Genomic DNA, 14,108 nt, shown 5'->3' on the forward strand with positions numbered 1-14,108 from the left:
TACAAGCTTTTGGAACCACTTACAAACTTGTCTGAGGCAGAAATCTTCTCGGTACTTCAGCTGGAGTCCCAGGACCAGCAGTAACTGTAAGTACAGGCTATTGTCCATGTGCCATGTACTGTGGAGCATGTGAAGGGGGAGGGAGCCAGGGCTTAGCCTCCTCTAATCCCTTCAGGGCCATGAATTCACAGGTGTATCAGTCTGTGGGTCAAACATTTCCCCCTGGGGTGGAGAGGTTATGGAGAAAAATCCAAGATGGCATCTTAACTGACCAGAAGCTGTGGGGCTCCGAGTTTGGAAACTTTTCCTTAAGTGACATTGCTATTGAAATTGTGGCCACGATGGGTAAGAGGAATGGGAAAGTTAGGACTTACCCTTCTGAATCCACTCCGAATCCCGTTTCCTCCATCGAACAATTTCTGATTCCCATGGTGATATTCCCCAGAAAGGGTGCTGGATATTACACTATGCCCGGGAGAAAGACATGCGCCCACGGATCCAGGTATGGAGACGAACGCCGAGCAGTTGAAGACAGAGAAGCGCTGTGGAAAACATGTCACCAGGAGGGAGGCTACAGAGCGTGAGAGGAGATGCTGGTATGCAGAAGACCAGTATGGGAGCTGAGTTTGAGCTCTTCTTGGAGTCCGAAGGAGCTGTGGGAGTTCATGGCCCTGAGGAAATTCCAGGGCTGTGGAATTGGGTCAACAACAGAATACTGCTGAGCACAGCATTGTACCTATGACAAAATCTTCAGATGTCACTTTAGATTCCATCTGGGATGCTATTGCATGCTTGGAGAAGATTTAGGTTGGTAACAAAACTTTGATGGATAATTCATTGCAAGATGTTAAGACCAGAATTATCACCCAGGAAGCTAAAAACTTTGAATTGGAGAGGAAAATGGAGGAAGCTCAAAAAGATCTGAAGGAAAGTAAATCTAATGCACTGGCTCAGGGTCAGGGGTTAGTGGGATTGAGTAGTAAAGTGGAGAAAATGGAGAATTATACCAGAAGGTTAAATCTATGCTGTCAACTTTCCTCAATCCAAGAATATAGCTCCCATTAAACTGCTTAAGAGATATCTGATGGAAGTTCTGGGAGTCCCAAAGGAAGCTGTGCCTCCATTTTCCTGAGTTTACTTTGTGCCGGGGAAAAAACGACAAGCTCAAGTCCAGGGAGAATTATCCATGGACAGTTTGAATGTCACTCAGTTATTGCTAAGAACATGCATTAAGTAACGAGGAGAAGAAACTAAATGAGTTTGTATGTCTTAGATTTGGGACATATGTGACTCAGTTATTGGAAACATCTACTGAAGAAGAGAGTATAAGATCTACACTCCTGGTGACATTCATTTTTGAGTCCGATGAGACTGTTTTTTCAGAGTAAAGATAAATTGTTTTTGGGAGGAAAAGTTTGGTTTTTTCCTGATATCTGTGTGGAAACACAGGAAAAAAGGAAGCAGTTTTTGAAGTTGCGCCCCCAGGTGTTATCGAGGAGCCTATTTCTTTTTAGGTTTCCCTTGTAAATGCTTAATTGTATTTTAATCAAATAGGTATCTTTTCTTTGATCCCAAACAATTGAGGGCATTTTTTGAAAATAAGTGTAAGATACAGGTCCAGACTGAGGGTCCGAGGGAAGAAACTGGAGATTAGTTTAATGAGGAAGGTTCTATAAGGTAAATTCAGTTGCGATGTCAATTTGTAAATTTTCTTTGTTTATTCTTAAAATAAGAAGGCCTCCTTTTCCTAATTTTCTCCCTCTTTTGAATAGTGGGCTTATAGGGGATCTAGTTATAATTTTTTTTCCTAAAGTACATGATTGAATAAATATTGGATGTAATACAAATGTTTGAAATAGCTATATCCTGTTTCCTGAGGCATGTAATATGTAAATGAGTTTAATAAAAATTGAATTAAAAAAAAAAAATCCTCCTGGAGCCTGGAACTAGCAACTCAGCAAAAAGCTACTGCATGAAAGCCCCATGCCCCTAGCCCCTCAAGGAAGTGAACCCAATTCCTGCAGGAGTCCTTAGGGCACCCTAGACGGAGTTACCCCTGATTTTGTGAATCTGATGTTTGAAGCCTATCTAAATTATAGGGGTCTGAGAGCATGTCAGGGCTTGAGTAGGAGGTTGTATCCTCAAAGAGCATAGTTCCCCCTTGGTAGTATCATGCATATGATCCAGAGGTCCACTCAGAAATGGACTGGGAAGATTGGGGCTCAGATTAGATTCCTTTGATCTCCCAAAATGAATCTTCAGTGTTGGAGGAGTCAAGGTCTCGGATGAAATGCACCAGTAAGGAGACGCAGTCCTGGATCAGGGGGAGGTTGCAGACTTTGGAGATAGTCTGCCTCTGAAGTTTACCTGCTTCTGCAGTAAGTCCTCCGGACAGCTTGCATGTCATATTGGGGCTCTGGAATCGGGAGTTAGCTCACCTCAGGTTTATCCGCTAGTGGGTGGAGCGCAGGCTGTGTGGTTCCGAGGAGGCGCACCCGGGATTGGGACCGGACTACATACCTTCCCTGAGTGATCCGATGATGGTAGAGGTCACTGGCCGAGGTGGTTGGGCCAGTGGGGCAGTCAGAAGAATTGAAATCCAGTTTTTCAGCTTCCTGAGGCTTGAGATCTCCCTGCATGCTGTTTCAGCATTGCTTGCCGTTTCTCCCTTACAGCACCATAGCACAGTGAGTAGTAGCTTGCCTGCCTGGTTTAGCGATTTGGGGGGTTCCTGAAAAGGGTTTTCTGGGTGGTTTCCCTGCATGCCCTAACCACTACCCACCCCCTCTAAAATCACAAAATCGCCATTTTCCAGGGATCTCTGTTTTTTCCCCAGGCTGTTTTAGGGCAAAATCTACACCCGTCGGCGCCCCAGCTGCCCTCTCCTGCCTTTTGACAGGCGAAAAACCGTATTCACAGTTTTTCAAAATTCATGGGTATTCCTGGAATAGAACCCCAGTGAATTTCAGGGAAGTACTGTAATCACAAGATAAAAACATATCACATATATAACAAACCAAACCTTATTTATTTATTTATTTATTTTGTTTTCTATCACGTTTTCCCCAAAGAGCGCAGAATGGGTTACAGGTTAAACATACATAATATCAGTACAAGATTACAATGCAAGTTTTCATCCTAGTTGACACATATTAGGTGTAGTTATCCTTATGTGACACAGACTGGTTCGGTTACCAATATACAGTTCTTTGTAGTCCATGGATCAAGGCAGGGGTCAGATGAAGAGGTATGTTTTTATTGCTTTCCTGAAGTTGAGGAGACCTTCAAGAGATCTGATCTGTAATGGCAGTTGATTCCAGTGGCTCGGTATGAAATGGGAGTAGGACTGTTGTTTGGCAGTTTGTAGTTGAAGGGCATGATGTTTTGAGACATATTTCATCCTGGGAGCGGAGGGACCAGTTTGGCACATACGGAGGAAGTTTAGCCATCACATAGCTCGGTACCATGTTGTGCAAGGATCTGAACCCTAGCATCAGGCCCTTGAAGATGCAATGTTTAGCTACAGGCAGCAGTGAACAGACGCTAGAGCCTGGAAGACAGGGTCATGAGCATGGAGGTGTTTTAGAAGCCTGATTGCTGCATTATGAATACATTGGAGCCATCGTTTGACGTGAGATCATTGAATAGCGCATTGCAGTAATCCATACAGGAAAGTACTAGGGCATAGAGTAGTTAGGCAAAGTCAGACTCTGAAAAGTAGTTCCTTATTTTTCAGAGTTGTCGCAGGTAGTAAAATGAGGAAGATACCACCTGAGAGATATGGTCAGAGAGCAACAGGTTGCAGTCAAGGAGTAGTCCTAGGCTGCTCACTTGGTCTTTTACAGTTGGAGTAGTTGAGTTACAGAACAACGAAGGACAGGCATAGTCACAGCATTCTTTGCAGATCCAAAGGAGTTTCGTCTTGGAGGCATTTAGTTGAAGTTTATTGATTGACATCCAGTTTTTGATTTCTGAAAGGTAGTTTAGGAGTTTCTCAATCTGGGCATTACGGGCTTCTCCTAGTGGTAGGTACTGTTGGATGTCATCTGCGAAGGAGTGAATCTGTATTTGATATTTGCGGGCTATGTCTTGGACAGGTCTAATTTAGAGATTTAAGAATAGGGGGGGGATAGTAGAGCCCCCTGTGGAACACCATATTTGATCGGTTTCAGTTTTGATAGCGTGTCGTTGAGCAGAACACTTTGGGATCTGTTTTCCAGGAATGAAGAGAACCATTGTAGGGCAATGTCTCAGATTCCAATTTCAGAGAGCCGTTCAATGAGGCGAGAATGGTCAATAGTGTCGAACACCGCGCTGAGATCTAGAAGCACCAAAAGGACATCACTACCCTTGTCCATGAGTTTCCAGCAGTCATCGATGATGTCTAGAAGGATGGTTTCAGTAATGTGGAATTTCCTGAATCCTGATTGGAAGGCGGATAGGGCTCCTTGTTTGTAGATGAAGGAGAGTAATTGGCTTAACACTGTTTTCTCCAGGATCTTGGAGATGAAGGATAGGTTGGAGACAGGTCTAAAGTTGCCAGGCACATTAGGGTCAAGTGTTGGTTTTTTCAAGATCGGCCTGATAACTGCCGACTTCCAGTTTGAGGGCACTATGCCTGTTTGTAGTGAGTTGTTGATGAGAGGAAGCTACAAAGGTGTCTTTCACTGCCATTAGGAGATGTGATGGACAGGGGTCCTGGGTGGAGCCAGAAGGGTGAATTGTATCTAGTATTTCAGCAATGTCATCGCAGGAGACTATTTGAAGTTAGTTAGGTTCCCAGCTGTGGTTTTAATTGTTTTGCTTAAGATATGCATGGGGCGATGTCTGCAGTGTGGCAGAGTCAAGGTGAGACCGTATTTTGTCTACTTTGTCAGCAAAGTAGTCTGAGAGTGTTTCGCTGTCGAGTTCAGTGTTAAGGTACTGATTGTCTCCTTGTGATGTTGTGAGTATCTTTTTTGTTAGTTTGGAAAGATTTTTTGATCTATTAAGGTCCTTGATAGTTGTTCAGCATAGTACTTCTTTTTAGCCAGTATGGTGGCTTTTTTATATTCTTAGCGTAGTTCCTTCCATTTGAATCTGTCACTGTTAAGTCTGAATTTGTACCATTTCCTTTCTGCTCGCCTTAGTTCTCTTTTCTTAGTTAAGTTGTCAGTAAACCAGGGGGAGGAATATTTGTAGGGGTAGTATTTGATTTCTTTGACTGGGACTAGCCCTTCATATAGGGTTTTTACCTCAGTGTGCCAGTCCATGGCAGCTTCGTCAACAGATTGAGAGTTTGATTTTGATGATACTGCTATGTTAGAAAGGCCTTTGGTGAGATTTTCTAGGTTGATTGCGTTTTTGTTGTACATCATCTTATGTTGGGGTTGCTTCCTGGTTGACGGTTGCTTTTGTTGTGTAGATATGGTTGAATGTGATCAAATGGTGATCAGACTAGGGTGCTAGTTTGGTGCAGGCTGGGGTCTGTGTGTTCAGTGTCTTTTTGAGTAAAGATTAGGTCTAGGATGTGGCCTGAAGAGTGAGTCGGTGAGGAGACCATTTGTTGGAAGCCTAGGTCTGACAGTGAAGTGATGAAATCTGCTGGGGCTCCAGTGTTGTGTGAGTAGCTTGTGAAGTTGAAGTCTCCAAGTATAATGATTTGGTTGTGATGACCAGTTTGCTAAGGACAGATAATAGGTCAACTAAGACGGTCATTGGAGAGTGTGCTGCTCTGTATATCAAAACAAAGGTTAGGTCTCTTTAGAGTCTTTTTGCATTATATAGAGTCCTTTGCTTATGTCTTTGGACTCAACACGGTCCGTGTTTCAGCTTCCACTAGAAAGCCTTCCTCAGGCTTGTAATCTTGTAGATGGCACTGATATAATGTGTGTCTAAAAAAAGGCTCCAGGCTTGTGATACTGTACTAATGACTCAATCCAAACACTGCGGGAAAATCCACAGTGTGGTCAGGCAAATAGCAGCATCAGAGAAAAGTGTGCAGAGAGAAAATGTCAGCATTTGCTTCAGTGTGGTCGGACAAACTAAAGGAGGAGGGAAAGCTTGTGTGCCTAATTAATCCTGCTGCTGTTGCTGGGGAGTGCAGAGAGTTCAGCACTTGCTTCAGCTTGGTTGAGCAAACTGTATTATGTTTAACATTACATTATTAAGAGTTATAGTATAGACATGGTTTTCTGTTAGCATTGACTGTGCAGGATTGATCTGTACTAGTCTGGCTTATTTAGTTTTACAATGGGAGTATTGATCTACTGCTCATTGCAGTATGTAAGATGCTGCCTTTTCCTAGGTACACTCTTGTTGTGCAACGTGGATTATTACTAAAATCATATTTTTCATATAGAGGAAGGTAGTGTTAAAAAATGATGGGCCCCAGATGTCACATATGCTAGGTATACCATATTGCATAAAAATAGGACTGACATTTATGCAGTTTTATTTATTTATTTTTTATTTTTATATACCACTTATAGCCTAAGTGGTTTACATTCAGATACTCAAACATTTTTCCCTATCTGTCCTGGTGAGCTTACATTCTACCTAATGTACCTAGAGCAATGGGGGATTAAGTAACTTGCCTAGGGTCACAAGGAGCAGCGTGAGATTTGAACCCACAACCTCAGGTTGCTGAGGCAGTAGCTCTAACCATTGTGTCAAATACTCCCCTAAACATAGGCTGAATATTGGTACTTAATTGCATAGTTGTGGACTTTACCCCCCTAAACAGCCCCTTCCCGGACTGCCCACAAAATAGTCAGTCTCTGGTGAAATTCAGCTGTGCTAACCCAGTGTTCTTCAACCTTTTGACACCTATAGACCAGCGGAAATTAAATAATTATTTTGTGGACCAGCAGTTGAAGAACACTGGGCTAAGTTGTGGGCCAGACCCCGCCCATCTCTACCCAATCTCCACCCCAGACCCCACCCACATAATAGTACTAATTGTAACACCATTTTTTCCATTCATTTCTCATATTTATACACACACAATTTAATTGTATTAACAACACATAATGGTTAACCACAGCACACTGTATGCTTCTCAATATTCATTCCTACCAGAACAGATAACCCCATGCAAATACGGGACCAAAAACTAAAATTACTAATATATACAAACAAACCCTAAGGTGCAAGACTCTTCATGCAGTACAACCCCAGAGGAAAAGAAATAAATGTATTTCTTCCTGAACAGACAGCAGATGTAAATCAATCACTAAATTAAAAAAATAAAATCATTCCCCCTACCGTTGTTGTCTCCCTCCCTCCATGCTGTGCCTTACCTTCTGGCGTGCCCCCCTGGTGTTTTCTTCAGGCCACCTCCCTCTTCCTCAGTGCTGCAGTGCACAAAGCTGTGGGCAGAAGTTCCTTGCACATCCCATGCCTCATCTGGAAGCCTTCCCTCTGACGTCGTGATGTCAGAGAGAAGGCTTCCGGTTCAGGTGCAGGACTCATGTAGGAGCCTCTGCCCATGGCTTTGTGCACTGCAGCACTGAGGAAGAGGGAGCCGGCCCGAAGACAACGCCGCATCGATCGCACCATGGACCGGCGGCTGAAGAGCACTGTCTGGGGCCCGATGCACGTGTCACCCTGTGGACCAGCAGGAAATTTCTGCGGACTGACACTGGTCCACAGACTGGCGGTTGAAGAACCGATTAAGTGCTGCTGAATATCAGCAGATAGCCGTTTTCTGGCTGGTTAAATCACTTTGAATATCAATCCCCACCATAGTAGGAGCATACAAGATACAAAAAAAGAGCTGCATCACACAAGGCTTTGAGGAAATTGCTAGCACACATTTGAATAGCAGATTTTGTCTTCTACACATGTACAATAAATACAGGATTTAACCATTTTATATATTAGGTATTGTTGAACACCAGAGAAGTGAATGCAGTTCCCCCTCATAATCTCTCCTTCAAACCCCTAGGCCAAATGAGCCGTTAACATACAGTTATGTGTACCTTGAAGCAGGTATAAATTCTGACAGGGAAATTTGAAACATATGTCCCTTAATGGTGCAAAATAGCAAATGCATCTATTATTTTAATGTCTGCCCAAATCATGCACAGAATATACCCTGCTTTACCTTTCTAAATCCCTTCTTTGTTTCTCAGCTCATGTTTCACATGTCTTTCCAATTAAGCTGGATTCGTAATTTTTACAACATCATGTGAAAAGATTGTTTTATGTTTTTAGCAATTTGATAAGAAGAAGGCATTACAAGGCATTGTAGAAGACAGAATGTACGGTAAAAGACCGCATGCCCGTGACAGATCCATGTATGGTTACAACGCAAGTGTAAGTGGAAGCTTTCAATACCAATACCACCAATAACAAATATCCTGCTTAATACATGCCATTATCTTTCAACAAACTTATTTACATTCTGTTCATGCCAAGATTAATTTTATTAGGGAGCAGCAGTTGTATTGATATTTCAATTGAATGTTTAGTGCAGATTTTAACCATAATATTATCTATTGTATAATATTGTAATACAATAATGTTCAAGTATGCAAAAAGAATTCAAGGACAGATATTCAGACAGTGGCAACCAACATTTTGCTGACTTCCAACAGCTTTTTTGCCCAGATATTCATTGCCAGGCTTTTTCTGAGCTCCAGCATTGAATACCTAGACATACAAGGGAAGCTAAAACTTAGCTTGTTAAGTGAGATATTCAACACTTAACCAACTAAGAGGAACTGCATAAAGAAAGGACTGTGTTATATGCGGTCCTATTTTTGCAATTATCCTAGCTACTTAAATACTGAATAGCAGCACTTAACTCAAAGTGTTGACTCTGCCCCTGGAATGCCAGGCATTTTCAGTGGCACTGTCCAGTTAAATGCTACTGAATATGCACGGTTAACTACAGACAAGAGATTTAAATGGCTAGGAGCCATTTTGGGATGTTTAAATCACTTTGAATATCGACCCATCTATTTCTAAAATACACCCCTTTTGCTAAGCCATGGTAGAGGTTTCTACCTTGGCCTGGAACGCTAAATGCTCAGATGCTTATAGGAATTTCGTTTCTGACGCAATGGTGGAGAGAGCTGTATGAATGGGAGAGGGAGCCTTGATAAAGCCCTTGGAATTATACGGGCGAAACATGTTGGCGATTGCTGTTCCCTCCCGACTAGCGTCGAACGCATAGAGCTAAGTATTCTTAGCATATATTTAAAATAATATTTAAAACAAGTCTTAAAAATATTTATAAAAATGTTTACCGGGTCCGATGAGGAATGGGAGCATAAAGCCACACACAATGAAACAGCTTGAGTGTGTGGTGGCCCGCTGAGGACCTGTAAGTATTGTTTAGCCAGATAGAATGAAGTTTGACAAATCGGTAAGGTAACTTCTTACTGAGGCTGTACTGATATATGACTATATTCTTCATTCAAACCCACGTTAATAGTGCCTGGGGTTTCATTATAGGAATTCTATGAGCATCGGAGCATTTAGCACTCTAGGCCATGATAGAAACCTCTTAGTAAAGGGAGGGGGAGGGGAGATAATTTGTTGCTGTTCTAAACAGGACTTGTTTTAATAAATTATTTAACAGCAAAATCAAAATTAATGGAACTCATCATTTTCTTTTTTTCTTTTTGTTTTATTTCCAAGGAGAAATAATTGTTTTTTTTCAAATTGTATTTGCTTTTGCTATTATCATTATTGTATATCTAAGTAGACAGGAATAGCTTTTCCCTGTTAATTGTCAGAATCTTCTGTCCTTATGACATACCAAATGTAGGTCACTTTCATTAATCACCTTATATTATCTCCATGTTCAATTACATTCACTAAACTTTATTATCAGCTGGTGCTAAATAGTGAACACTCAGACCCACAATTTTCGTCCCAGTGAAAAAATCACGGAGTAGCTGTGTAAGAGACCATCATCGTTGTTCACAGTCTCGCCCACCAAAATATAACAAATAAACATGAATGAAAAACAAAAAAAGAACCAAGGTAACTTAGCTTAAACTGTGGTGGGTAAAGATCCAATCAGCTGCTCCGGGCACCTCCTTAGTTAATACAACTGCATGCATGTAATAGACCGACCCCCCAACCTAGGTTTCACCATTTGGCTTCTTCAGGAGGGGTGCTAAAGACAAAAGAGTGACTAAAATCAACACTAAATACACCAGCATACACACACATACCTCCTAAACTCACTTTAAAAACATCAAATGCAAATTACTTTCTCCCTACGGCTTACCGGGACGGGAACGCCATGCTGCACACAGAAACGCTACTGGCGTCGGATTAACCACCAGCAAGCCACGCCCCTTTAAATATGATGGTCTCTTACACAGCTACTCCGGGATTTTTTCACCGGGACAAAAGTTGTGGGTCTGAGTGTTCACTATTTAGCACCAGCTAATAATAAAGTTTAGTGAATGTAATTGAACATGGAGATAATATAAGGTGATTAATGAAAGTGATTGATATTGATATCACCTTTGATAATATATATTCCCTTGCATAGTAAGATACCAAATGTAGGAACACATAAACATATGTGAAATGAACTAAAAAGATGTTTTTAAGGGAAGACCCATCGTCCAGCAAAACATTTTCATAGTATAATGGAACCAGCCACCTCAAATGCATCAGAAAAAGTTTCAAATGGAATAAACAAAATCTCTACCTGGGCCACCAACAACAAACAAGTTAAATACAGCCCAAACCAAAAACTCTGGCTTCATACTGCCCAACAAACAGTTCCCTACTCCCTGACTACCATCTGGAGACAACCTCAATGTACACAAAACATCCAAAGTAATTGGAATCATTCTAGACTCCTCACTCTCTTATGCACCACAAATCTCCAACCTGTGGAAGAAAACCTATAATATGAAATGGCTGTGGCTGATTAGATCCTTATTTTATGAACACTACTTTGCTATCTTGGTACAAATGCTTATCCTACCATAACTAGACTATTGCAACTCTTTAAATGCAGGTCTAAACTCCCCAGTGTCCTCACAATTACACAATTGATTCAAAACACTGGTATCAGATTGATCTTCAAGTTCAAGAAATTTGACGGCGTATCAGATTACTACCACAAACTTCACTGGTTACCCATGACCTCTCAAATCTTATTCAAAATATCCTGCATTCCACCTACATTATACTAACTCATCTGAGGCATTAATTCACATATTCTTAGAACTCCATATCAACCAGAATATCTAACACATCGCAAATGATTCTCCCCTCACCTATAGGAGTCAAATACAAACGGATATTAAATTCTCTATTCACCTATGTCACTATCAAAACCTGGAAGAGTCTGCCAATAAACACAAGAAAAGAATCCTGCTATCTAAAATTCAGAAGAAAATTGAAAACATTTCTATTCTACAAACCACCAGGATCAATCATGCATTAACAATCCCCCTTAAACTCCTAACAAAGCAACCAGCTCTGCCAATATGGATGATCAAAGCTTCAACCCAATCTCAACAAATGGCTTCACAACTAAGTCACCAGACCATGCCACAAACACTTCTGACTATTTTTTAAATGTTTGACAATCTTAAAGTTATACTGTACTCAGCACTCAACATTATATAATAAGTTATGTATAACAAATTTAAGCCAATTATTGTAAGCTCCCCATGTTACTATATGGTCTTCTTTGTCTTTTATATCACCTTGAACCTATATAGGCATAGTGCGATCCACAAATTAAAGATTAAATTAGACTAAGCTTAATGAGAGAGAATGTCAAAGAGCCACTAACTGAAGCAGTTAACTGGTTAGCTCTGAAGATTCAGCCTCAGCCGTGTGGCTGAAAATCTAGTTAAGTCTAATGGTACTTTTTGTTATCAGGTTTAAGTCAGTATGGCCAAATATAGGTGGATAAATTTGGGACATTAGTGTTAAATATTGCACTAACTCCTGGAGTCTATAAACTTGCTTGTCTAACTTTACACTTAGCGTGGAAAGTTGCATGTGCAAGTTATAGAATGTAAGTTGTGTGCATAAATTTAGGTAATAACAAGGTGAAAATTGGTGTTGCAATTGGCACCAATTAGCAATTATGCATGTACAATTCTATAACCTTTGCATGTACAATCTATTAAATACATGTACTAGGGCCATGGGAGGGGCATGAGTGAGTCGGGATGTGCCTAGCAGGTGTGGGTACATCTTATAGAATACTGTACTAGCATTTAAGCTCTTAACTGCCTACAGTTAGGTACAAGCACTTGTACCAGCCTATGACATGGTGTAAGTTCTCATGCCTAAAATTGCAAATGTGCATGCAGACTTACACTAGCATTCTATAATCGCAATTGCTGTTACAGAATCTGAGCTTAGCATGCTGTATCCAGAAACCTAATAGTAGGCACCATTTCCTGAATCCATCCCTATGTGGCTAAAATTGAACAGCCCATCGTGGGCCATACCCTGACTTGGCCTTTTTTTTTTTTATCCCGTTAAATCTATGCACACAATTATGTCCAGACAGATTTTAAGCCTGTGGAACAGAGATAAGTTTTAAATTGGCTGGTTTTATATGCTTATGTTGAATGGGTAGTATATTAAATAAAGCTTAAACTTGAAACTTGCATAAACATTTGTAAGAATTGTCCCCTAAGTTTCTTATGTGCCACTAACTGGCATTACATTATATTCTTGCAGGGTACCTGGTCATACTCAAAGTATTTGGAAGCAATAGAGCAGGAAAGAATGTTGCTTAAAATTCAAGACGACCTTGAACAAAAGTCATCTTCAACGTTTTATACAGGTTATCCTCATGCTGCGCTTTAGAAGAACATTGCTATATTTCTCAAATCCTAGAAACACATTACTGAAAATTCTTATCACATGATGTATAAGAAAGTAGAAGTTCTCCTAGATGGTACATTTCAAAGCCATTTCTGCTGCTAAAACATTGTTTAACCTTTGGGAATAGGTTCTTATGACTTACATGCAGGTAAAAGTAAATGAGTCGTGCCAATCTGTGTATATTTTACCCACCGTAGGCAGAGATGTTCTTGGGTACAGGATTTGGAACTATGTGCACATTTTGAATTTTCAAATGTGTTCACCTAGTAGGAGATATTCAGCCAGTGGGACTTAGCGATTTGCTGACCACTGCCAGCTTCACGCACAGATATTCAGTGCTCTGACGTTGAATACCTGGGCATACCCAGACGGACAAAACATAGCCAGTTAAGTGAGATGTTCAGCACAAACAGCTATGATGAACCGCATAAAATAGGAATGGGTTTTATGTGTTCCTATTTATGCAGTTATCCCAGCTACTTAAGTGTTGAATATTAGTACTTAACCGGCTACGGGAATGCCCACAAAACAGCCAGTTTGGGCTTAAATGTAGGCTAGGCATTTTCAGCAACACCGTCCAGTTAAGTGCTATCGAATATGCCCGATTAGTTCCAGACAAATGATCTAAATGGCTAGAAGCCATTTAAATTGCTTTGAATATTTAACTCAGAAAAAGTATCCAGATAAATTAGTAAGTATAAATGGTATAACGGTCAAAATAAAATTAAACACCCGCTCTCACTTTGAAAATCCTAAAAATTATGTAGAGTGAAAGGTTGCACACATGTTTTTCACCAGTGAAGGCAATGAGAAAATTACCCCTTCCCTTGATGCTACAATATTGCTCTTTTTTTTATCAGATATTTCATCTGCTTATTCTACAAGGACTGAATCCATGAAGCTCGCAGGAAAACCCTACAACTCATCAATTCAGGGTCCAAAATAGCAGGCGTGAGTATCATGTTACATATGATATGGAGGGGGGAGGAGGTATGTGGATGTAATATTTACTATTGCTGTGTTAGAATGTGTATTTGTAGATTGGTGATGTCACTGCTGTACCAAGGACTGAGAGAATGGTGCATCACAAGGGGCCCAAATAAGGAGGAGGGGTAGACCAGGGGCACCAGTGATGATTCACACAGGGTACAGGGCTTGTAGTAAGAAGAGTGGGAGGGTTTATCAAAATCACCACTGCCTGCAGAAATGTGCATTCTCCCCAGTTGGTAGAAGGAACTGGTGAGTAGCATCCTTCTCTGCATTGAGAACTATGTTAGACACAATCTGTGGGGATTTTA

The 14,108-nt window shown here is 40.9% G+C and overlaps 1 protein-coding gene across 3 annotated transcripts in view; it reads left to right on the forward strand.

Annotated features, from left to right (window-relative positions):
- RGS22 (regulator of G protein signaling 22) overlaps positions 1 to 14,108 on the forward strand; it is a 475,118-nt gene that overhangs the window by 413,868 nt on the left and 47,142 nt on the right. For all 3 annotated transcript variants that reach the window (XM_033934655.1, XM_033934656.1, XM_033934657.1), the window contains 3 exons: positions 8,197 to 8,298; positions 12,664 to 12,769; positions 13,671 to 13,761. In XM_033934655.1, the coding sequence (XP_033790546.1) occupies positions 8,197 to 8,298; positions 12,664 to 12,769; positions 13,671 to 13,756 (294 nt within the window). In that variant the 3' untranslated portion in view covers positions 13,757 to 13,761. The remainder of the gene's footprint in view (positions 1 to 8,196; positions 8,299 to 12,663; positions 12,770 to 13,670; positions 13,762 to 14,108) is intronic.

The sequence above is a fragment of the Geotrypetes seraphini genome, chromosome 2, assembly GCF_902459505.1.
Source record: "Geotrypetes seraphini chromosome 2, aGeoSer1.1, whole genome shotgun sequence".
NCBI lineage: Eukaryota > Metazoa > Chordata > Amphibia > Gymnophiona > Dermophiidae > Geotrypetes > Geotrypetes seraphini.